The 25000-nt window shown below is 40.1% G+C and overlaps 1 protein-coding gene and 3 non-coding genes across 4 annotated transcripts in view; 1 reads left to right on the top strand and 3 right to left on the bottom strand.

The window, feature by feature from the left end:
- LOC139213840 (contactin-associated protein-like 4) overlaps positions 1-25000 on the top strand; it is a 90683-nt gene that overhangs the window by 39164 nt on the left and 26519 nt on the right. Inside the window, exons 4-13 of the mRNA XM_070844502.1 lie at positions 263-410; positions 2169-2378; positions 7797-7972; positions 8424-8564; positions 10594-10861; positions 11918-12067; positions 12445-12616; positions 19097-19203; positions 21194-21313; positions 22947-23147. Coding sequence (XP_070700603.1) covers positions 263-410; positions 2169-2378; positions 7797-7972; positions 8424-8564; positions 10594-10861; positions 11918-12067; positions 12445-12616; positions 19097-19203; positions 21194-21313; positions 22947-23147 — 1693 coding nt within the window. The remainder of the gene's footprint in view (positions 1-262; positions 411-2168; positions 2379-7796; positions 7973-8423; positions 8565-10593; positions 10862-11917; positions 12068-12444; positions 12617-19096; positions 19204-21193; positions 21314-22946; positions 23148-25000) is intronic.
- Positions 12852-12934, bottom strand: trnal-uaa (transfer RNA leucine (anticodon UAA)). Its single transcript has one exon. It is a non-coding gene; the product is annotated as a tRNA-Leu (tRNA).
- On the bottom strand, positions 13116-13198 carry trnal-uaa (transfer RNA leucine (anticodon UAA)). The gene has a single exon. It is a non-coding gene; the product is annotated as a tRNA-Leu (tRNA).
- Positions 13393-13475, bottom strand: trnal-uaa (transfer RNA leucine (anticodon UAA)). The gene has a single exon. It is a non-coding gene; the product is annotated as a tRNA-Leu (tRNA).

Genomic DNA, 25000 nt, shown 5'->3' on the forward strand with positions numbered 1-25000 from the left:
TAGGACTCAACGTCGACTAAAGCTTTTAACTACTTCACCATGCTGTGCTGCCTTCTCCTGCAGCAATTTAACGGCACTGGAGAATTAGCAGCACCATCTGATAGTCTTGTATCCGACTCCTGATATTCATGTACCAGTAAAAATGCTTTAATTCACATTTTTTTATGCTTGTTTTTCTGAAAAACTCTGTCAAAATTTGTGCTATATTTGGATGGAAACCTGACTTCATAGATAAAATGTAGTCAGTTTTCTTTGTTTTCAGTCTTTTCCAGGCAACAGTAATGCAGACAGTGTGGTTCAGTACAAGCTGCAGCAGCCGGCGATCGCTCGCTTCCTCCGCCTCATTCCTCTGGACTGGAACCCCAGCGGGAGGATCGGACTCCGGCTGGAGACCTACGGATGTCCTTACAGTAGGTCTTTTTCTTCTTCACTGGACTGACTGGACTAACAGAACGGACAGATGCCACTTTAGGGTGGTCTATATCACCATGGCTACACAGACTGCACACTTGTCCTGCTCTGGAGCACCTTATATTCAAGCTGTTGGATCCAAATGTGCTTTTTAGTGATAAAGTAGTAAATTCAGCATTCCTAGAAGATCACACTGCAAAAATCTGATCTGGAAATGAAAGACAAGTGGATTAGACAAGTAATAAAATAACGTTTTCAGAGGGGAACTGTTGAATTACTGTAATGAAAGGACAACATTTATTAGTTGTGAGATTAGTGATATAATAGAAGTAAACACACTTCAATCAAATTGCAGGTAGGTATTAAGTAATGGTAGTGCACAGTAATGAATATGCATGCATGAATTCCTTCATAGGATTCTCAATATTGATTGACTGAAGAGATTTAGAAGAAGGTTATCCCCCCTTATTGAAGAGAAATCAGATAGTAGTATAAAGTAGCAGAAAATGGAAATAATCAAGCAAATGTAACTCAAAGTTCCTCAGTACATAAGTAGAGTAAATGCACTTACAATGTTACTCTATTATTTGCAATTCACCTCCAGTAAACCATTAATGTTGCAATGTTCTGCCAACATATAGAGGTATGTTTCTTTTTTTAAAAACTCTACTTATCCAGAAACACCTTGTAATGTAAGTTTCACAGTTTTCATACTGCATCACCTTGTTATTTTGAATATGTCCACCTGTTGTGTTGTCGGTTTACATCAAAACATCGCCTAGCACACCCTTTTAGTATTTCATACACCAGGACACACAAAGGCTGTTGCCTCCCCCGACATGTTTTAATTCCCACCTCTGTTATTAACAGTGACAAACATGTCATGTTTCACACCTCCTGCAACACATTTTGTCAACGATTTAATTGCTTCAGTTTCTGCTTTGTGTGTTTCACAACAGATTTGCAGTATTAACTCTGGCATCAACACAATGAAAATAAATCTACATTACACTTAGTTTTTACCCAAGCATATGTACAATGTATTCCTTTTCTTCATGTTTCACAACAGCTTTTCAATGTTACTGCTATCCCTTTGGGGGGAAATATCAGCTTCTTAATTATATCAACACACCATATAGGTTTTAAGTTAAAAATACTTCTTCTCACTTAAGAAATGAAAAATCTGTTTTTAATTTGCTGATAGTAGATTTAAGGTCATGTTATGAAGAGCATGTCACAAATAAATTGTGCAAAAATATGAAAAACATCTGCTGCAACAAATAAGTCAGCTCCCCGACTATTATGTCAATGAAGTTGTGCAAAATAGGACAAGATTATGCTGAATGCGCTTTGGCAAAACAGGAGAATATCCACCTTTGTCATTTCTTCAGTAGCTCTTCTTCATCCTCTCCCTTAGTACAAGGTCTATTTTGGGTGCTCTCTTTTGCATTCATTTAAAAAGTCTTGAAATAATTTGTTTTGCATACTTTATGTACATGTATGCTCACAAATAGTTACAACCTCTTGCTTTTTTTACTTAATAGTTTTGTCAAAACTCTTTAATCAGCCACAGCTTAATCCAAATCCCCAACAACAGCAAACGGTTTATTAAATGTGCTAAACTGAATACTGATCTATTTTTTCTCCTCACCAGCCATTGAGCACAGACTCAACTATTGGTTTGAATGCTTCAGAGCTCTTTAACAGTACAACGTAACATGCTGGGCTCCTCCACCTGTCTCTGTTTTGTCTTTCAGCCTCCGATGTGATGGGTCTTGATGGCAGCGGCAGTAGCAGCCTGGTGTACAGGTTGAGTCCTGTGCTGAGGCAGACGTCCAGAGATGTCATCTCCCTGAAGTTTAAAACCCTGAGGAATTCTGGGACGCTGCTGCACGCTGAGGGAGAGAGAGGACTCAGCCTCAGTCTGGAGTTAGAGCGAGGAAAGTTACAGCTGCTGCTCAGACAAGGTACAACACACCAGATACTACTGACAGATGCTGACATGTATTCATAGATACTGTTATCTGCTGCATTAGAGTATAACACTAAATTCCAAACTGTATAAATACCAGATCTATCTGTAGAAGGAAGGTTGAATATAAAAGGTACCACAACCAAATGTGCCTTTTTAGGAGAAAGGGCAGAGTTAAGGAGCTTATGTTGTTGGCAGCTGCAGTTAAAATGAAAAAGTAGCAGATGAACACAGTTCTTCTTTTAAGAAACACAGCATTTCCATCTGTGTTATCCAACAGATACAGAAACTCCTGTCTCTAGTAAGACCATGTTTTGTTTCTTGTTATGTACTGTGAGACACTTTGTGGATGTGATGGTACAGAACATGTGTATAAAGTGAAAAACAGAATGAACCCCTGTGAAATAACTTCATTGGTTGTGGTTGGGTGAGATGGACGACATGCAGGCTGCAGCCTGATTGGTTTAAATCTTGGCTCACGCTCTGCTGCTGCATCTCTGTCTGGTTACAGCCGTGATGGATGGTTCCCGTTCACTGTTGCATGTGTTGGGGCCGGACTCTGTGAGACTTGATGCATGGTTTACAGACTGTACAGAGGGTGTGTGTGTGTGTGTGTGTGTGTGTGTGTGTGTGTGAATGGGGTTAAACTGTCAGGCTGCCATGCTGAATCATCACCATATGGCTAACCTCTCATGAAGAACCCCATCTGGCTGCTGAAATACTTTCTCCATCCATCCATACATCCATCCCCTCACAGCTTCATTTCTCTCCACTTCCCTTCGTCTTTTCCTTCTCTTTCTCCATTTTATAGACACTCCTCCATTTCCATGTCTTTCTTCTCATCTCTCCCTCTGTCTACCTCCCATTTTTGTTTTTCCAAATTCTTTCATCCTTCCTTTTCTGTGTTTGTCAGCAAGTTCTCTCCAACTCTCTTTAAGTATGAATCCAGTAAAGACAGATGGGGGCAACGGATTAAGGAAAGAGGACATTTTTAATCTTTAATGTAGTCCCCTAAACACTTCATCACATCAAATGGATTAAGAAATACATTCTCCAAGTTCCCTAACCCTTGTGTCAATTATTTCTGGTTGATGATCTCTTTTAATATACTATATCAAAATGATCGTTCTCTTTTCTCTAAAAGCATTAAAATATTTTTGATTACTTATGTTTCACACCAGGGTGTTTACAGAAATGTATGCAATTAAATGTGAATTGGAATTATGTCCATGTATTATGCCCTGCTCATGTTTAAGCCTGAAAAATGTGATTTATATCACTACATAACCAAACCCCAGTCATATATTACACTTTACATCACATTACAGAAGTTAAAGATGCCCTAACTGGGATTTCACTTTGATATTGATAAATGCTAGGTCACCTTAAACATTGCTAAAGTCATTCTTAAAGGCGATTCCATCTTAAAGAAAGGATATGTCATCTCATAGGAAGACAGTTCCTCCTTAAAGTCTGTGTCATCTTAAAGGAAGACTGCGCTGCCATAAAAAGAGGCTGCAGCTCAGTGAAAGGAAATTAAAGCCGTTCATTGACATGATAGAAGAGGAGCTCTGCTTCTGCTGCACCAGACCAACACAGAAGACAACAAACAGGCTTTCTTATTACTTTTCCTCCTTTTTGTTCCCCTACTTTTCTGCTCTAATTACCATTGTTTGTCTCCCATTCTTTCATTTTCTCTGTATCAGAAAGGGCCATTTGCCTTTTATAGCTGTGCAATCTGCATCTATCTCACCATGTTTTCTGTTTTTCTCTTGACATTTTGTAGTTCTCCTTCCCTTTTTTGCTCTTTTTTTCCTCAGTCGGATGCCCTTTATCAGTCTGCCTCTCATTATTTCTGTCTCTGCCTTCCTTCCAATCTTTTCTACCCCTCTAGTTCTTTTCCATCCTCTCTCCCCCTTTCTCTCTTTCTCTCCACAGAGGCTTTTTATGTTACAGATTGTGTAATTTAGGTCATCGGCTGTGTGCATTGACCCTGAGCCCATGCTCTGCTCTGGTAACACTAACACATCCAGGTCTGACCCCCAGAGCAGATGCAGTTCACTTTATGAGGCAACTATGAGTAAAAGCCCTGCACAGAAACATCAACTCTGACCTAGATAACAGAGAAAAACAGTATTTTAATTTGAAACCTAGTGCTAGATTAACAAGTTTTTTTTTTTCAAGTAATGTAAACTGTTGAGTTTAAGTTAGAATTGGTTACATTGAATTCAGTATCCAGCCTGCAAGCCATGGCACTGTAGTCAGCATACTGGAGAGTAGGGACACTTTTCTAGTCCAGGGCATCCCTTCAATTAATATCAATCAACATTAAATCAAATAATACAGGCCCGTGTTCAATGACTACAGATTTATGGATAAATATTTAACTTAAATTAACCTAAGAATACAATTAAATGTGCTGATATGTTAAACATGTTCTTTTCATTTTCTTCTAAATTGGAATTAAGTTATTTTAAGGTGTACAAGCAAACAAAACAAATTAAAAAAGTTTCAGGTATTTTCATGAGACATGGGAGCCTGTTGTTGCACAGAATCTCTGATGTGAAGAGAAAAAATCCTGCAGGTCTGAATCCACTGATCCACTTTTGTTGTCTTGTTTTACCAGGGATGACAGGGCCAGATCACAGTTTGGGAGTGTGCAATACCACAGTGAATGATATTTGTCTTCCACAAGCAGCCAAAACCTTTCTGTCCGTTAAGCCTTTACCCAAGTAGTGTTCTGTCTGATTTAGTTTAGATAGTCGGCTTAGATTCATCGTCGTCTTGGTGAGATTTATCAGCATTTCTTTGAGCTCACCACATCGTCCGCTCTGACGTCACAATTTCTCTGACAACCTCGAGGTGTCGTGTCATTAACTGCAATATTGTTTGTTATCCACCGATTTTTTTAGATTTATTGCTTTTTCTTTCTTTTAAAATGTATTTTCTTTTTTTTTCATGAAACATACAATAACGGAAGAACGATACGATACATTTAGCAGCACCCTTGTCCCATCCTCAAGGCACCCCAGGGTGTCACGGCACCCACTGTGAAAACTATTACTGTGTAGGGCTTTACAGCATTTCATTTTCTGCTTCAAGAACATTTTCTATCACACTTTATTCTTTGCTGAGGCTTTTGAGTTTGGATTTGTGCCACTGCAATTTTGTTATTGTTTGTCCACCATCTAAGATAAGATGCTTTGTCAAGGGTGACAAAAAGGTCTCCAGTGTTTTTTTTTCTCTCTTTCCTATTAGTGCCATTTCACTCTGCTTTACATTCATCACAGTGTTCTTTGTCAGTTCATAACTCAGCCCAGTTTTCCCTTTACTTTAGTTATTTTAGGAAACCGACCTTGTTGAGGGTCAGTGGTTCCTGCTCCGTTGCACGACATTAGCTGTAGGCTATGGCTAAGCTTGTTTTCACCAATTGAGCACATATTTGAAAGCTAAAAAAACAGCATAACTAGCTTGATAAAAGTTTTGGACTAAAATCAGTTATGCTCATGTCCTCTGCTGCCAATGGTTTCTGGGATTCTATCCTAAGAACGCAGAATCACTAATGTCTTTTGTAAGTTAGTGAGAGTCAGTCCTCTCACCCAAACTTCCTTATGCGAAACAAACCTTAAAAAGATGAGACACAGCACAGTAGTGTAAGTCTTAATGGTGTATCTGTGTGCTAAAGTATTTGCTTTCCCAAAGAATGGTTGTACATTGTGTTTAGAGCTGATTACAGTGGCAGCAGTTCCTGAGAAGTGCCGCTGTTGTCTTCTTGTGTAATCTGATTTAGTGAACAGCTGCAGTGAATTTGCAGACAGGATATGATACAGTGTTACTTTGGAGGAAGAAAGTAGAAAGTGTTCAGCAGAGGCTGCAAGAATGAGGAAAGCACATCCAGTCTGACCCTCCTCGACATTAATAGAAAATGCTGTAGTCATTAGCAGTTTTTTATTCATCCAAAGAATTTGCTGAGAATGCGCTCTCTTCTTCAACACTAGATCTCCTTCAACAGTCTCACCCGTGACCAGCATATCTCCAGATTTACTATGCACATTTATACTCCAAAGGTGAAATATGTTTTAATTTTTGACATCCTGTGACCTTTTTCTGCACTACCATCACCCTGATCTTTAAATTTTCTATATCTGATGATCCATTGCTTGTTAATTTTTCCTGCACACATTCATGCTCCCCCCTAGGAAGGGACCTATTGATTTTTGGTGACCCCCCCCCCCATCACATTCACATCACAGTCTTGCTCAAGGACTCACTGACAGTAGGTGTTACACAGGAGACAGCATTGCTTTTTTGTATTCACCACCAAGATATGTTGGTCCAAGAAATACAACTACAGACTGCCCTGTCAAAAACCTGCACATGCAATCATTTCTGACACTTCTGAAAACGGTATGATTAATTTTCTTCCCTCAGTACTGCTAAAAAATGTTAAATCACAGAGGGAAGCAAAGACAGATAGTGACAGAGAAAAGGAAAGAGAAGGCTCTATATTCTAATATCAATTCATTTTCTCTTTGTTTGCCCTCTGATGTCTCATATTGATTCCCACTTTCTCTTTCCAGCCATTCAGCCAGAAATCAAATCATCCATCCAAAGAAACTCTCAGTCATAAAGTCATCCTCCTCTCTTCTCTACCTTCAACAACACCAGACTTGTTTTTGAGTCTTCCCATCGTTCCTCTCATATTGATCCCACTGTCTCTTTCCACTCGTCCAGACTGTAATTTAATAACTCGTCACAATAACTGTGTTGACAGGACAGACGTCCCCTGTACCACGAGGTCTGCATCCTAACTTTCTCTCTCTGGATGAAGTTGTTTTTCTGAAACTGACGTCAAATATATCATCGAAAAAAATGGGCTGATAAATCAAACATACATTTGTCCATCATCCTCCAAACTGTCTCTGTTTCACTCTTTGAAGTCGGACATGTCTTCCCCAAAAGAATACAAATACATTTTTAATGGCTGACTGTATTCAGCTCTTTCTACAGTTCCTTCTCTCAGCAGAAACACAAAGTTTCACTTGCAGTACTTTGGGGGGATGCAGAAATGGATCCACTAATTTGGACCTGCTGGTGCTCATCTATCATTAATGATGTCTCACTATGTTTCCTCTGCAGTTTTTCAAACAAGGGATTATCACTTTTGGCTCCAGTTCTCAAGTTCTATGCAGATATCCTGTAGTCCCTAATGAGATGAGAGAGGGTGACCTCAGTGTAATCCTCTCTGTGGGATACTGAGAAAATTAAAATATTCATCAAAATAAAGAAGCTTTATTTTTTGGCCTGGTCTCCTAGCAGCAAGTCAGATAATGGAAAACAATCTTCATACAGAGATAAAAAATCTCAGCATCCTTTCTGCTAACTACTTTCTCCTTATTGTCATCTCTTGCAGGTAGGACTTCTTCCTCTGAACCCCGGCATCTCGCCTCCCTCGGCAGCCTGTTAGATGATCAACATTGGCACTATTTAGCAGTGGAGCGACGTGGCTCTCACCTCAACCTCACTGTGGACAAACACACAGAGAGAGTTCAAATCCCTGCAGAGTTCAACCACTGGGACATCGAGCAGGTGGGAAAAACAAAGGGAAACCCATTACACACACACACACACACACACTAAACACCACATACAACGTGTTTCTCTATCCTCCTGAGACCTTCCCAATGGCACAGTGTATGCTGCAACTAAAGAATACCGATCTATTCCTGACCCTAACCTTAGCCAAAACCAAACAAATATCTACACAATTTTTGTTCAATAAATGTTGATCTACTGGGGCCCAGCAAAATGTCCCCGCAAAATACTGTTGATCCCACAGTCAGCTCCCAGGTTGCAGGCCCCACCAAGTAAGTAATACAAGAACACACACACACACACACACACACACACACACACACACACACACACACTAAAGACATTATTGAGTGATGGTAACTGTACAAACACTGAATGTTCTAATATCATTTAATGTGCATTAAACCTTGTGTATGTGTCTGCATGGTTTTGTCCACCTATCCAGCTGAGTATAGGGGCAGTCCTCGGTTCTCAGAAACCACTTTTCTCCAAGACGACCTTCCATGGCTGCCTGGAAAACTTGCTGTACAACGGCCTAAACCTGATAGAACTAGTGAAACACAAAGACCACCAAGTTACTGTAATGGTAAGTTAGTTCAGCTAAACACAGCCACCACAACAACCACCAACTAGCTTACTGTTGACTAGCTTAAAACTAAGCTAACCCACACCACCTGGTTCACCCATTGGGATATGTTGCAATATTACTACATTAACTCTTTGACACAATTAAAAGAAGAGGCACATATAAATGGAAGTTCAGTTTAGGTGAATTCGGTTATTTGCTAACTTAGTCACTAGTGACTAGTAACTGTCACTTCTTAGATTGGTCATTGAAACATGGAATCAGTAGTCATGCTAAAATAATGATAAAAGTAGAAACTGTGAATTCCCTGAAAGAATTCCCATAAACATAAATAATGGTACAGTTCAAAATTGTAATTTAGCAGACACATCACATGCTAACTCAAGAAAAGCTGCTGAACATGTGAACACTGTAATGAAAGTAAGGGCAATGAAAAATGGAAATTGGAAATGGAATTTAGACAATATTGTTAACAAAATGCACAATGTTACACAGTAACCTATACTGAAGTCTGTAAAGTGATGTGAAAGTGTGTCGGTGTACTTCATGTAGACAACAACAGCTTTGTGTTTTTAAATTTCATTTTCTTCTAACCCTCTGGATCTAACACTGTGGATCAATCAACAAAGGCCACTGAAATCTGTCTACTACCTTTGAATGTCACCCTTCATAAAATTCCTTTTGGTCATTCAAACACTGATGAAATATTCTGCTTGTTGTCTTGTTTGACTTCTTTATTACCTTAACCAATTATTCAACACAGTGCATTCGTAACCAAAGACTAGCATGTATGTCTTTCAGTGGTTTCTGGTGGATTATGTTTTATTTTGTTTTAAGTCAGGGGTTGTTTGTTTTGTATTGTTTTTTTCTTTTCTTTTGGTTTTTATTGGTCACTCTTATGTGAATGCATCCACCCTGTGTGTGTTAGATTCCCTTTGACCTCACTGGGACTCAGTCTTAGTGGTGAAATATTGGCTTCAGCACTCAGGTGCTGGCTGCTCTAGATGCTGCTGTTGATGCTAAATGAAGCCAAGACAAAGGAGTGTAGATGGGGGTGAGACACTCTACACTCTAATGCCTCCTCATCTTGGCCATTAGGACCTTCAAATATTTCTACATTCACGATGAGTGGAGCAAGCTCATCAGGGAGAGGCTGTGAAGCGTTTCTGCTGGGAGTAATAAATGATCTCTCATTACAGTAAAGGCCCAGAAAAAAACAGGAATTCTTGGTAAAGAGGTTCAGAGATTTCACATGCATGACTGAAGATCTAATAGAGGCAATTTTATGTTGCTGCTGCGGTTCCTAACGTACTGGCCACAAAGTTATGGCCCAATTTAATAAAGAGACTAAATGGTGCTTCATATGGCTCTGTGAGGGGACATTAATACAAAGAAAATAAAAGTGTGGATGAAGGAAAACTGATGTGTATTCGTAAGACTTTTGAGGGTTTTTAAGGTAACTTTTTACTTTTTGTTGTGCAGTAGTAGAATTATCATACATCACTTTAACCACACCACAAAGGGCTTTTAGATGTCATCTGTGTTTCCGGAGCATTATAAAGATGGCAGACTGATATTCCCAGCAGAGAGCTGGGACTGTAATATATTACTGCTGCAGCCTTAGCAGTGGACCTGGTGTCATTACCACTATTCAAAACAATGGACTGTATCAGAGATGTCAAGATGTTGTAGTACTGAGCATACTGTATGATCTCATTCTTTAATTTTCATTCTTTATCTCTTTTACCTCCCACGGTAGGTGACTTTGGTATTTTCAGTTTGCTCTCCTAATCTTATTCTAAGCCTTGCTGTTATCATTATGGTAATACTGGTGTCCTCTTTAAGGAGACTTGCTGATGAGATCATTGTGACATGAGGTCACATCGGCACGCCCTCTGCAACTTATTAATATTCATGTTTTATGTGGTTTTATCTCTCTAGTAATCATTTTTTCTGTTCCACCTCTTCTCTCTCTCTCTCTCTCTCTCTCTCTCTCTCTCTCTCCCCAATCGGCATGTTTCTCTCTCAGGGCAATGTGACCTTTTCTTGTGCTGAGCCAGTTTCCGTTTCTGTGACGTTCCCCGGCCCCCAGAGCTTCCTCCAGTTGCAGAGGCCGTCAGCATCCACGTCAGATGGTGTTTCTGTGCGGTTCCAGTTCAGGACGTGGAACAAGGCGGGGCTTCTGCTCACCTTTGAGATGTCTCAGGAAGGGGGCGTGGTCTGGCTGTACCTGAGTGAGGCCAGACTCCGGCTACAGGTTCAAAAAGCTGGCAGAGTGCTGCTGGAGCTGAGCGCAGGTCAGTCCAAACCCAAACCCTTCACGACTACGCCATCAGATCCACCCATAAGTGTGTTAAACAAGTTAGCACACATACTTCCATGACAACCTAATCCTGAGCTTTTAATAATCCATAAATCAGGTCAATAAAAGTATGAAAATCTGAAAATCTGATTTTTTTTTTTCAAATGGCAGGTATTCTCTAACAAATCCTCTCTAATAATTAACAGTTCACTAAGCCCTCTTTACTGTTGTTAGACTTGTTAAGCTTTATGGCATTTACAAAGATAACAGTGTTACAGTTGCTAAGCCGTGATTGCTCAATCACAGTTCGGGAAGGGGTTTAGCAAAGAGTCAATTCTAAGCGTTTGTCTAATAAACTGGAGCTAAGGTCTCTCTCTCTCTCTCACACACTAACACTTGTGCTGTGTTCAAAAGTACAATATTTACCTTATGACCTACTGCATTATCCGTATTGCCAAAGCTCTTGTCACACATCCACATCACTCTAGGAGATCGCTGTGCAGCCAATGGCACTGTAACATGACTGTGGTGTGTTCTTGTGTCCAAAGTATTGTCAGTTAGAAAAATAGAGGCGATATTGGGATATTGATTTATTCCTGCAACTCCAGACAACAGACAGATTCACAAGGCAGACAGGTAGAGCCCGGTTGGGTGGCTACTTGTTGCAAGTCAATCACACAGAGGATGCAGCAAGTCAAGCTGATGCCTGTGCCACTCCATTTGTGCCAAGTCTACCTACCATCAGGCAGGTTTTACTCATTTCCCAAATCATTTTTTAGTTCTCACTGACAACTGTTTCAGTGAGAGAAAAACATGATTTCCAAGCTGTTTCCAAATAGCAATTTAGTGCATGTGTGGCAGGTCTGGTGTGATAATAATAATAATTTGGCCATTACTACATGAGTGCCCATGCTTGTCCTCAGTCTTGAGGAAAAAAATCTTGCACTGCCAATATTTGCTGCAGGTCTTAATGGCTCGATGCCAACCATGAACACATGGTGAAAAAATTGGATTTTCAGCAGGGTGTGTTAATGTGTGTTTTGGTTCCCAGGTTCTGCTCTGAATGATGGTCAATGGCATCCGGTGGAGCTGAACTCCAGACGAGGTCGTCTCAGCATCACTGTGGGTAAAGAGGAAGGAGGAAGTGCTCAAGCCAGCCCCTCTTTTCCTGTCACAACAGAAAGTCACCTTTTCTTTGGAGGTGAGCGTAGAACAGGTCAACAGCCATGTGGAGGTACATGAAAGCTAGACTGATGTAAGATCTAAAAATAGTTGAATGAAATGCTGTTCACACAAGGTGGTCACTAGAAAAACTATAAATCTCTACCTATAATTCAGCATTATATTTTGGCTGCTAATGGTGAAATTAACCAATCAAGATCAAGGTTTCTCTATGTATGGCTTCCAGTATTCTGAGTGTCATTGTGCAGTTTACATTCTTAGACAAGAGTAATAGTGTTCAAATATGTCAGCTTATCTCTAAAAAACAGTTTAATGTGAGAGGATAGTTTCTATTGTTTGACTGAATAATCATTGTCATGTGGACTCCTAACTGATGACCCTCTATCTTCGTTTCAGGTTGTCCTGCTGAAGACGACAGACAGGAATGCAGAAACCCCTTTAATGCCTTCCAGGGCTGCATGCGTCTCTTAATTCTGGACAACCAAAATGTGGACCTGATCACAGTACAACAAAAACAGCTGGGAAGCTACAGCAACTTGCAGATAGACATGTGCGGAATCATAGACAGGTCAGTTTCCAAAAAAGAATATGAACATTTGTTAAGACACATTTTTAAGACTCCCCCAATGTTCTGCACATGCTACCGAGCTTTATCAGAGACATTTTGCTGTGCTGCATCATCCAATGTAATAGAACTTCACTCCGTAGAAGTATGTTAAGTATAAACCAAGAAGTAATAACAAAAGGCCATTCCAGGAAGATGTTTCATTGGCGGGACAGTCACTTAAATACACAGAAGACATTACCAGGAGTGGGGTTCGAACCCACGAGGGCTTTTGCCCATTGGATCTTAAGTCCAACGCCTTAACCACTCGGCCATCCTGGTGCATTTTGCTCTGATCTCTTCACACAAAAAACTAATAGATGTTGCCATATGTGGAAGACAATAATCAAGAGCTTAAAAACAATTGTTAGAAGTTCACTCAGAGCATCATGATTTTAAATCTTAAATTCCACATGATATCTTTCAAATATCGTCGTGATCTGAGTCAATGATAACATCAAATTACCAGGAGTGGGGTTTGAACCCACGAGGGATTTAACCCATTGGATCTTAAGTCCAACGCCTTAACCACTCGGCCATCCTGGTGCACTTTGCGTTGATCTTTTCACACAAAAAACTAATAGAAATACACAGTCCCTGTTGCCATATGTAGAAGACAATAATCAGGAACTTAAAAACAATTGTTAGAAGTTCACTCAGAGCATCATGATTTTAAATCTTAAATTCCACATGATATCTTTCAAATATCGTCATGATCTGAGTCAATGATAACATCAGATTACCAGGAGTGGGGTTTGAACCCACGAGGGATTTAACCCATTGGATCTTAAGTCCAACGCCTTAACCACTCGGCCATCCTGGTGCCTTTTTCCTTAGCTAGACCTGTTCTATCAAACTTTCACATTTGAGCAACAGTCCATGTGAGGAATAGGGGAGGCAGAACACTTTGGCTTAAATGCCTCTTTTGGAACCCATCGTACGATCATAAGTCCCCTAACAAACATGCCATGTGCTGATGCTACGATGCATAGTTCCCTGTTTTCTCTCTAACAACATTAAGATTTTTCAACAGAAGATGCTCCAAACTTCAGACACTATTCTTTGAAACTTGTAATGGAGCAATATATTCATGCAGACTGTGTATAAGACTCACATAATGACATTGGTCCTTTGAAACTTTGAGAAGTGCTATTATTCTTATGTTACATCTTCAATTTTTCACTGTGTAGAACTTATACCAGGACTCGGATTTGTTGTCCTGTCAAACAGGAGTGTGCTTTGTTGGTTCTTAAGCAGAACTGTTTCTTCTGTCCTTGATTGTTTTGGCATATGACATGTTGTTGAGAATCGACTTTTTGTTGTTTTGAAACATCAGTTTTCTTTTCCGGTCAGAGCAGAATATATTTGTGAGGTGAAGTGGGGCAGACGGCAACATCCTGGGAATGCACGGACACAATCAACTCTCAGGGTACCTCCGTTGTGAAATTCATAATTATTGGTCAGTGTAGACCAACGCTGTAACAATTGTATTCCTGCTGATATGAGCTGTGAAATGAACAATGAACAGTGTGGCCAAAAGTGTGTGGACACCAAATCCAACCTTTTATTTATTTATTCTTGGATAAGTAGAGGCTGTTGTAACAGCAAACTAATGACTATGATTTTGAAAAGAGATGTTAATTTCATCCATTTTTACTATATTTGTGTCTTAATTAGCACATTAGAGTGCCAATGGAGTCATCCCCACACAGAGATATGTTAGACATGTTAAACAAAAGGTTTGTACAACCATCATCATATCAACATCTAGCAATACAGTCATGTATAATGGGGACCGTGAGAGAGAAACAGAGACCATTAAGTGACTATGAAAAGGATCGCAAGGGGCAAAAACATGAGTTTATTGTCTGGCATGGCAGACAGAAATAGCAGTGCACAAAAGTGTCAGAATACTTGCTAACTATTATTTAGAAGAAAAAAAAAACATTCATGTAAGTAAAGCATCTTATGTTGAACTGAAGTTAACTGAACTGAGAGCAATTTGGACTTCATGATGACTGATTTCAATGTAAGTCACTGAGGGAGAGAGAGAGAGAGCAGAACAAATCGTTTGCTGTTTTGGTGTCACGGCAAATAGCAGCACAATTAATGAGACAATTACGGCAATTATAAACCCTCCTCTAGGGCATAGCACACACACAGACAAACAAACACACAAACAATATATACAGTAAACACCAACGTACAGACATATATTGACCCAACCATGTATCTTGGCCAGACAAGGAGAATCTGCTCGAGGGGTTTTAATTAAATGTCTCTGTTTCTGCATACATCAGAGTTTTATTCAGCAGAATCTAGTCCCTGCACAGATCTGACTGCTCACTGAAACAAACCTACAAAAAAATCCTGTTTTTCAGTTAAGAGAGAAAAAAAATCTACCATATGCTCTGTTGCTGTTATCCTGCTGATTGAATTTTGGGCCCATGGGATTTATTGTACGGTAAAGTCAGGTGGAAAATGGACTGACACAGCTTCAATGTGGTCATACTTCAGAGCAGGTTATTATATCTGCAACTGTATATATGTGTGCGTGCGTGTGCTTTATTGTTGTTGCCAAGAGCAAAGAGTATTACTAGCCAAAGTAAATACTCCATTAACAGCGCAAATGGAGCTCATACCCACAAAGAGCCTCTCCATTACAACATAAGTTCGATACCATATGCTTTGCCAAACCTGCCTGCTTATTTTAGCTCACCTCCTAAACATGTTAGCTTAACATGCACAAGGATCAGTGTTAAGATGTGTGTGTGTGAGGGCGCATGTGTGCATGCTTTGTGTTTCATTGCCATCAACATCATTACAGTAGTCTTTTTTTAGATTTTCATATCCATAATGCTTCTCTATTCACTGAATGATATGACAGCATACTGATTCCAACTCTGTTTTCATGAAGGTTTTAGCGTTTGCCGTTTCATATTCAGTAATCGTTGTCACTTCCTCCTTTTTCTCTTCTTTTCCTTCTGATCCTATTGATCCCTCTTCTTCTCCTACCTCCTCCTCTTCACTTCCTTCTTTTTCTTCCTCTGGTGTCTGAGGGGATTTGAGGGGATGAAAGTAAATGTCCGTCTCTCCTTCTCTTCAGCAGTAGATTATACAGAGTTGTAATGTTTTATTTTGATCCAAACTGGATTGTGATGTGGGGAGGGGCTGTGTACTGTCACACACTTGAAGCTGCGCAGCAAGCTCATTATCAGCAAAAGCAGGGTGCACAGTGTCTCAGGGAAGATGGGAATGTTGTTCTCTCCAGCACTGGGATCAATGTGAACGGCAAGTGTTGAGTTGAATGTTTGGTGTGGTCGGGCCAACTTGGCCACATGGTTTTACAAAGCACTGTGGGATAATGAGCTGAGGGACCCTGAGTTAGTGCTTAAGGGGGGGCCTGTGGGGGCCTCAGGGACAAGTATGAAAACTGTGTTTCTAATGAATAACATTTCTATAGATGTGTGTTTTAGATGAGGACGTTTGCAGTCTGAAAAGGGGCTCAGTTTATCCATATGTGACATTACATTACACGTCTCTGCGGGAAAACTGGCTGTCAAAATCCACCAGTGTTATGTTTTCATGATACATGTGTGTGTGTGTGTGTGTGTGTGTGTGTGTGTGTGGGGGGGGTCTTCATATTCATCTTTGTCGCCAATTTTTATTATTATCATCATCATCGTGGCTGAACAAAAAAATTAATGCCACCCCAAGGATCATTTCTGGTAATGTTTCTAACAGATACCAGTCACTACCTGCACCCTAAAAGTCGACATAAAGAATTAGAAAGCAGCAGACAGCTGTAGTAAAGGTTAATGTTTAATGTGAATTCTAAAGAGCTCACATTAGATCAAAGCAGTTTAGAGATAAATGGAGATTAAAAAAAAAAATTCACAGGCTGCTGAGTCAGGATTTTTATCTAAATACTGGGGCGGTATCAGATTCCTTGTGATCTATTTTCTCTTTAATATTCCTGCCAGGGTTTTGCCAAACACAGTGCCTTTAGGACTAACACATGCATTTCTTAATATCAAAATACAAACAAAAACATGCAGACCCCAAAATAGCAACACAATATCGAGAAACACACTGTAAACACTCACAAAGACTGAGCTAAGAAACGATGAGATGGGATTGCAGTGATGTGGTTACTGTTATGTGTCTTTAAATTATTTTATGTGTGTCTGTGTGTAAGTCATACCCTGCTGGGGGAATCCATGGCCGATTTTTTTCTTGTTGTATCTGACAACAAGAAAAAGGGGTTTCAGAAGAGCCAGGGACAGGATCAATATAAAGAGAGTTTGGAGCACATTGCTCACAAAATAATATGATATTTATCAAAGCTCCTGGTGCCCACACGTCAACAAAAGGACACACTGAGTAAAGTGGCTGTAATGTAACGTGCAGACAGGGAACAAGTTTTCTCAAGCAGAGCAACACTTACCAAGCAAGGTGCATCCAACGGTCTTTGAAATACAGCTAGTTCTCATCTTTTTTGCCCTCTCTGTTTTTTTCTTTCGCTGTTCAGTAGATTGAGGTGAATTGATGTCTTTATTGATCCTCCCAGTGAAAGTGGAGAGCAGATCCTGATCAGATAAACTGACATACCCTGTGTAAGAGGACTTTCCTCTAGGTTCTGACACAGAATCAGCTCTGTGTGGATCAAGAACCTGACTTTAAACACTGAAGGATTTTAAAGAATATCTTCACCCAGTCTTACAATGGAAGTGGCACATGACATTATTATGGATGTAGCGGACGTATTGTATTATAATATGTCAAATAATAGCATTCAACTAAAAAGTGTGTAAATAAAACATGTTATGAATATATCTGGTCTATGTTGAAACACTTCAGCATTGTCATTGAATTTATAGACCGTGCCACGTACACATCTGTATTTTTTGTCAAGATCCTCTGGGTTTTGTTAAGTTAACAGTTTTTGTCTCGTTTCATGTTGTCCTGTTATTTCCGGTTTTATTTTGAAGTAACACTGTCTCCCTCTCGTTTCAGATGTCTTTACTTCCTGTCCTCATGTGTCCCGCTGTCTGTGATTGTCCAGCCCCTCCCTGATTGTTTCCACTTGTTCCCCATTACCTTGTGTATATATAGTCTGCGTCTCCCTTTGTCCTGTACCCATGTCATGAAAACCAGCTTCCTCGTTCCCTTGTGTTTCATTCTCAAAGTTCTGAGCTGAAGGTTTGCTTTTCTGTTGTTCACTTTGTTTCAAGCATAGTCTTGTATTGTCTTTATAGCTCCAGTTTTTAAAGAGTCGCTTTATGCTTAGGGTAGTCTTAGTCTTTTTCGCCATTGTACGTGTTGTTCCTGCTTTGTTTAATACATTGCTTTAATTTGAAACTTTTCTGAGTCGAGCGTTTGGGTTCACTGTCTTGTTGGCCCCAGAGCGTGACATTTTTCTGTCAATTTGACAGAGGTTTGGAGAAATGTAAGCACAAAAATCTGTTAAAAAAGCTGAGTAACAGCAGACTGTTTTACTGTGGAGAAGTTGTTTTTAACCAACCAAAGTCCAGGAGATACTGCCAGCAACTATGAAACAGCTGTGAGGAAGTGAAATGGTTTTTAATCTTCCTGAAGAAGTGCAAGTGTTTCAGCTGAATTGTCTTTCCATTCAACATTAGAAGCATTAGAAAACAACAACCTCCCACAACATGTTGCTGAAATGGAAAATATGACCTCCTCTAAATATTAAAGATAAAACACTTTCTCTTTCCACTAGTTCCCGATCCTCCTACACACATTTGGCCACGAAACAAATAACATGCTTGTGTAAACAGTTCATTTCATGAAAAAGCTTTATGTAACAGACAAATTTTGACATTTATCTCAAGCGCACTTTGTTATTGTGAGGTTAGTGAGAGTTTGGAAGCATAATCACTCTCCAATATCATCTAAAAACAGTGACCTCAAGAGGTCAAAAGGTTTCAGCCTGAGATTTCCCTGTCAAACTTTCCACAAACACAGTAGACCTGCTCACTCATTGAAACAAAAATGACTCAGCTAACACAAAAGATGCTTCAGCTGCTTTTTCAAACAAACAAATGAAAGATTACTCCTTATGACAATGAACGAATGAAAGGTGTTTATTGGCATCGGCTGCTTTTGTCCTCTTTGAAAGGTTTTTGGCTGTAAAACCTGCAGAACTGTTTCCAAATGTTCAAGCTGCCAAAACAAGCAAATGGATTTTTCAAATCTGCTGTCTCACTATATATAAAGAATGTACAGTACAGTGTATTTCTCTTTTTCCCCTCCTTGACAGCAAAAATATACCCTTGAAGTTCCTCCCGCACACACATATTAGGATATTGTTGTGGGCTGAAAAAAACAAAAAAGATTCTTGAGAAACTTAAACTTAAGCAATTTCTTGGCTGTCTCCACCTCTCTCTCTCTCTCTCTCTCTCTCTCTCTCTCTCTCTCTCTCAGGTGTTCTCCCAGTCGGTGTGAACATGGTGGGCTCTGCAGTCAGTCCTGGACCGTCTTCCATTGTAACTGTTCTGACAGCGGCTACAGCGGAGCGATCTGCCACAGCCGTAAGTTACCAGTCAGTCAAACGTCAGCACATACAGTAACCAATGCAAAGGGGGGCCAGATAGAACCATTAAAGCGCTCTCAGACCCTAATGACTCACCAGTTCCTCCCACTCTTTTTGCACTGGGTATCGGCCCTTTTGCCTTTAAGTACCCATCAGGTACAGAGCACTCAGCAGATGAGCACATAGCAGCTCCATTGCTTTTTTCACAGAGCCCCAGAAACCAACCAGTTCTCCTCTGCTGAAATACTATTGTGCCCTAATACTATTTGCTTTGACCAAATAAGTATAATATGAAACTAAATGATAAAGCAATTCAAAATAGACTTTGAGACAAGACACAGAAGTTATATACTACTTTTCTGTTTCTCAGATTTGTTTTAAAGGAAAACTGGATTATGCTGCCTGGTTTATGTTTGACAGAAACACTGTATGTAAATTGTAGGGAAATGGACGATGTGGCACGCAATGTGCAGTGTGACACTGAAGGCTGGGTTACACAGGTTACACATCTCATGAGTCCCACGTATGGTTATGTTTGGGCAAGAAAGGAGTTTAAGGTTAAGGTTGGGAAACGATAATGTGTCCTGTTAAACGTTAATAATATAAACACGTGACTCTTTCCCTAACTTTAACCAGGTGCTAAACATAAAAACAATAAATACTGCTTTAGTTGCTATAAGTGGATAATGTAATGCAAGAGTGGATAGATGAAATATGTTGTCAGTGTTTTGCATAAATGCGTCCTAATTATGTCAATTTAAACCGTAACTTCTTGCTCTCCCAGTGTCTGAATCAGTGTCCAGCCCCGTCGATTAGAAATTAGAGAGTTATGACAGATGAAATGGAAATTAAACTCAGGTGAGCGAGAAAATGTGAATGCAAGAATAGCAGATAATGAATGTCCTTTTGCATACAGGGATTTTTGTGTGTGCTAATTCTCGCAAGGCATAGAAATTGTATTAATAAAGCGACCTGGAGACTGCTAGTAATGTTCTGTGTTGCTACTTTTGTGTGAGCTCTCATTGCTAGTCTTTTATTCTGTAAGAGACTTTTAAAGTTAGCAGCTCCACATGAGCTTTACACTTTGAACTTCAATACCCAGAAAACCTGTAATTCTGAGTTCCACAGCAATTACAGTCGTACAGATTTTTCCCCTTTAGCGTAGCTGCTGCAAATTGAGACTGATGATAGGTATAAAGAAAGACTGTTTCTTGGTTTTTATTGTAGCTGCAGCCTGGGGACATGCTTTTTCTAACAATCTGACCCCTTTGTGAGCTTTATGTGTCAGCTGCCCGGTGCCCCCACCTCCCACTGCGGAATATTTATAAACCCTGTTTGTAAGTGAGAGATATGATGGAGGTTAATGAGGCTGTAGCTGTGACTAAATGCTGAGTAGATAAATTAAACTGCAGCAAAGTGTCGTTTCCCTCGAGTCAAATCCCCGACACGAAAAGAAGAGAGTTTCCCATGTGGTTCCCCTCTGGTCTCATTTTTGTTGCTGATGTTTCTGTGAAAACCTTTTTCTAACCTCACTGAGGGAATGTGGTGAATAAAAAAACCTTTGGCTGTGGAGAAGAGGAGAGATAAACCAGTGAGGAGAGTGTGGGAACCTTTAGATATGGATTTGACTGAAAGGGCTTGATCCTTTCACCACTGTGGATCCACTGACGGAGACAGAGAGGAAGATACAGGGCTTATAAAGGTCTAAAGTTTTATTTATTGAGTCTTTGTCCTCCCATCAGTCTTTACTGTCCCCTCCAGTTAGATTAATCTTTACTTTATGGGACGCTGGTGCAGAAATAAAACTTAACATGATTTTCTTCACTCAGTGATTCAGTGGTGATACCGACGTATGAAGCAGCACCCATAATCCCCCACAGTGTGTAATCTCATCCCCTCACAGCTCCTTTGTGCGTCTGCCAGCTGATGTGTTGATGTTGATGTTGATGTGATTCACGCTGCAGCTGATCTCATTATTTTCCTCCCAGCTGTGTACGAACAATCCTGCGAGGCGTACAAACACAACGGCAACACGTCGGGACATTTTTATATCGACGTGGACGGCAGCGGACCAATCAAACCGCAGCTGGTCTACTGCAACATGACAGGTGACACACACACACACGCACACACAAATTCCCCTTCATCACTCAACATTTTGCATGATAAACATTTACATAATTAAACGATGATGCTCATATCATCACGCTCTGATCCACGCTCTGATCCCCTCTGTCTTCCATGCCCCCCTACTCAACAAAGCTCTCCCTTCTCTTCCTCACATTCATCTCCCTGTCTATACATCATGGTGCTTTATATCATTTCTATCATGATGATATAGAACTTGTGGATTTTATTTTTCCCTCCTTTCTTCATATACATAATTTTTGCCACCTTTAGGATTTACATAATTATATACATTTGAATAGTGATGATTCTGTCATTATTGTGGCTTTTTCCTCCTTTTGCTCTCAGTCTGTCTTTGTTCATCATGACCTGACTTGTGCACATTGTTGAAGGTCTCATTCTAAAACCCTTTTTTTTTTAAATCTGCCGCTGTAACAGCTTTCCACAAAAAATTGGAACTTGACTGCAGGGATTTGCTCCCATTCAGCCTATAAGAGCATTAGTGAGGTTGCCCACTGATGTTGGGTGACAAGGCCTGGCTCACAGTCTGCGTTCCAGTTCATCCCAAAGGTGTTGGCTGGGGCTGAGGAGATCAGGGCTCTGTGCAGGCCAGTCAGGTTCTTCCACACCAAACTGGGAAAAAATAGTTTTTATGTTGAAACACAAAGGTTAAAGGCATCTAAAATATAATCGTATGCTGTAGCATTAGGATTCCCCTTAATATAAACAGCCTCAGCCCAAACCACAAAATATATTGCCACACCAAAAGCATTTCAACAGCAGCATTAACCCTAAGCCAAGCCCTAATGTATGAAAATATACTCCACAACTGAATTAGCTTCATGGGTTAGAGTTCAGTTTTTTTTAGACCTAACAGCTGAACACAGCTTTTCCTCAGAGATATCAGCTGATAAACCAGGACAGTCCTCAGCTCAGCAGATGACTGGAGGAGAGAACTGTATCTCTTACTTTTAGAAACACAAGCTGTGCCTCCCAAACTGAAAAACAGAAAGAGGAGAATGAACAGGAACACAGGGCTGGTAAACTTTTCTCAAAGTGCTCAGTTTCCCATGTTCACCTTGTTGACTGCTGTCCATAATGTTACCACATAGACAAGTCACTTTACACGTGAGATGCACAGGTGATGTGAGACTGGATGTTTCCTATGAGTTAACAATGGAAATCCATCCATCCATCCATTATCTATACCACTTATCTGCCAGGGTCACAGGGGAGCTGGACCTAATCCCAGCTGACTTTGGGCGAGATGCGGGGTACACCCTGGACTGGTCACCAGCCAACACATAGAGACAGACAACCACTCACGCTCACACTCACACCTATGGACAATTTAGAGTCACCAATTAACCTGCATGTCTTTGGACTGTGGGAGGAAGCCGGAGTTCCCAGAGAAAACCCATGCAAGCACGGGAGAACATGCAACGATGGAAATGGAAAATATAGCAGTGTTGTCTTTTTAGAGTATGTAAGAAAAAAAAGAAAAATTCCCTTCCCTTGCAATTTAGAGTGCTGACAAAGCCAAAATAAATTCCACCATAAAATGTAATTTGCATCAAAGTAATGTTTGTGTTTTCTTTATCTTTCCATCTGCAGAGGAGCACACATGGATGGTGATCCAGCACAACAACACAGAACTCACCAGGGTACGACCATCTACTGGTGCGAACCAGCTTTCAGTTCACTTTGACTACTCGGCTAAAGAGGAGCAGCTATTGGCCGCCATCAGCCAATCAGAGCACTGTGAACAGGAACTGTCCTACCACTGCAGGAAGTCCCGCCTCCTCAACACTCCAGGTAAGCCCTATTTGTTTGGTACCTGTTTAGCCAGCTCTTTTACCATCCTGGCTCACATTTACCTATCAAGGATACAAACCTCAAAATGTAAGTACTGAATGGTACAGACATTTGTTTTACATTTTGTGCTGTTGAACCTAAGTTTATCAGAGTGAGTTATGAGGCATCTGTCATTTTGTACGGAAACAAAAAGGCCTAAAGAAAACAATCTAACTTCCTGCAGCTCTACAGATCTGTCTCAGTCTACCTGACAAAACATAATGATTGTTACGCTCCTTCCTGCAAATGTAATTAGGCTCCGAGGATTTTCTTCCCATTTACCAATGAGCCAGACAGATGGATTGTGTACAATTTGTTTGAATGTTTCCTTCTTTTAGAATGACCAATTAGTTTGTCTGTGTTTCCCTCTGTTGTTTTCTCATGATGTCTCCTTGTTAAAATGCACAAGTCATTAATTGATCATGAAGCTGTGACTCACTGAAAAACCAAGAACAATGTTTATACTGGTTTTCACTTGTGACCAGTGTTGGGACGGTTACTTTAGAAATGTAATAGGTTTGTCATTTCTAGTTACCCTGGTAGAAATGTCATAAGTAATGTAATTATTTTAATTACAACAAAGTAATTTAACTTTTCACATTTGATTACTTTTCTGTCAGATGTTTTAAACTGGGCAATAAAGCTGAAAAGTCCTCAGCACTGATTACTGTCAAACCTGTTGATTTTGAGGGCTCCGTGTTTTAAGGCAGGTCATGTGGGTTGACGCCTTGACACCTTTTAGGTGAGGTCAGTCCTTCCTGGTTGACAGCTGCAGGAAGCAGGGAGCCCTGTCCCTCCCCACGAGGGGCTTGTGACCTAGAGCTGGCTCAGAAATAGCAATAATTCATGCCTCTGGTAAGGGCTAGCCAACACTGCGGAGAGGCCCAGTGATACGATGCTTCCATACAGAGCAGCCGTCCTCAACCAGCCGAGTTGAAGACAGCATGGGATGGTGTCATACTCGAATTTGTCTGACACAAATTATTAGCCAGAATTATTCAATAGTGAAAATGTACAAAGCAATTATATTCTACATATAAGTTTCCTACTGAAGAATATTTCAGATTCAACCTCTTTGTAGTCATTCAGTTACATGTTTTTTCCTCTCTAACTGTGATGGATTGCAGTTACATGTTATCTAATCAAATGATGCCTTTACATGTAATTAGTTACTCCCCAACACTGCTTGTGGCAAACACCAAGTGGACAGGAAACTATTTATGATTAGCATTTGTGACTTTACATAAATTCAACATTTGTGTTATACAACATAATCCAAAGACAGTTGGCAGGAAAACAAGACAGGAACAGATCAGGAAAGAGGAAGGGAAGGAACAAATGGATGGATGGGGGCAGTGCTTCTTTGTACTTTCCGTGTACTTTGTGTAATTGCTTACAGTAAAGTGTAATTGTCGAAAAAGCTTCAGTCTGCACTTCAGCATCACAAGAAATGGACATACTTCAGTGTTGTTATGCCTGAAAATACAAGTTCCAGCAAAATACATGAAATAAAAGCAATGCAGAGGGACTTCATTGATTTTTTTTTTTTTTTTTTTTGATTTTTTTTTTTGGAAATGAGGAAATGGATGGACCTTTCCTAGCCTTAACTCACAATGTTCTCATATTATTGATGCTCCCAACTCACAATAGAAGGCCTTTTTATTTCATGGCTTCAGTGTTTTGTCCAAAGTGTTTTCGGTTTCACTATAAGGGCAAAGGTATATAAAGCAGTTTTTCCCAAGGGAAGACAAAGCAACACTCAGCAAAAAAAAGTTTTGTGTTTGTGTATCATCTTTGTATGACTGATTCACATG

Source organism: Pempheris klunzingeri, chromosome 15 (assembly GCF_042242105.1).
Source record: "Pempheris klunzingeri isolate RE-2024b chromosome 15, fPemKlu1.hap1, whole genome shotgun sequence".
Lineage (NCBI taxonomy): Eukaryota > Metazoa > Chordata > Actinopteri > Acropomatiformes > Pempheridae > Pempheris > Pempheris klunzingeri.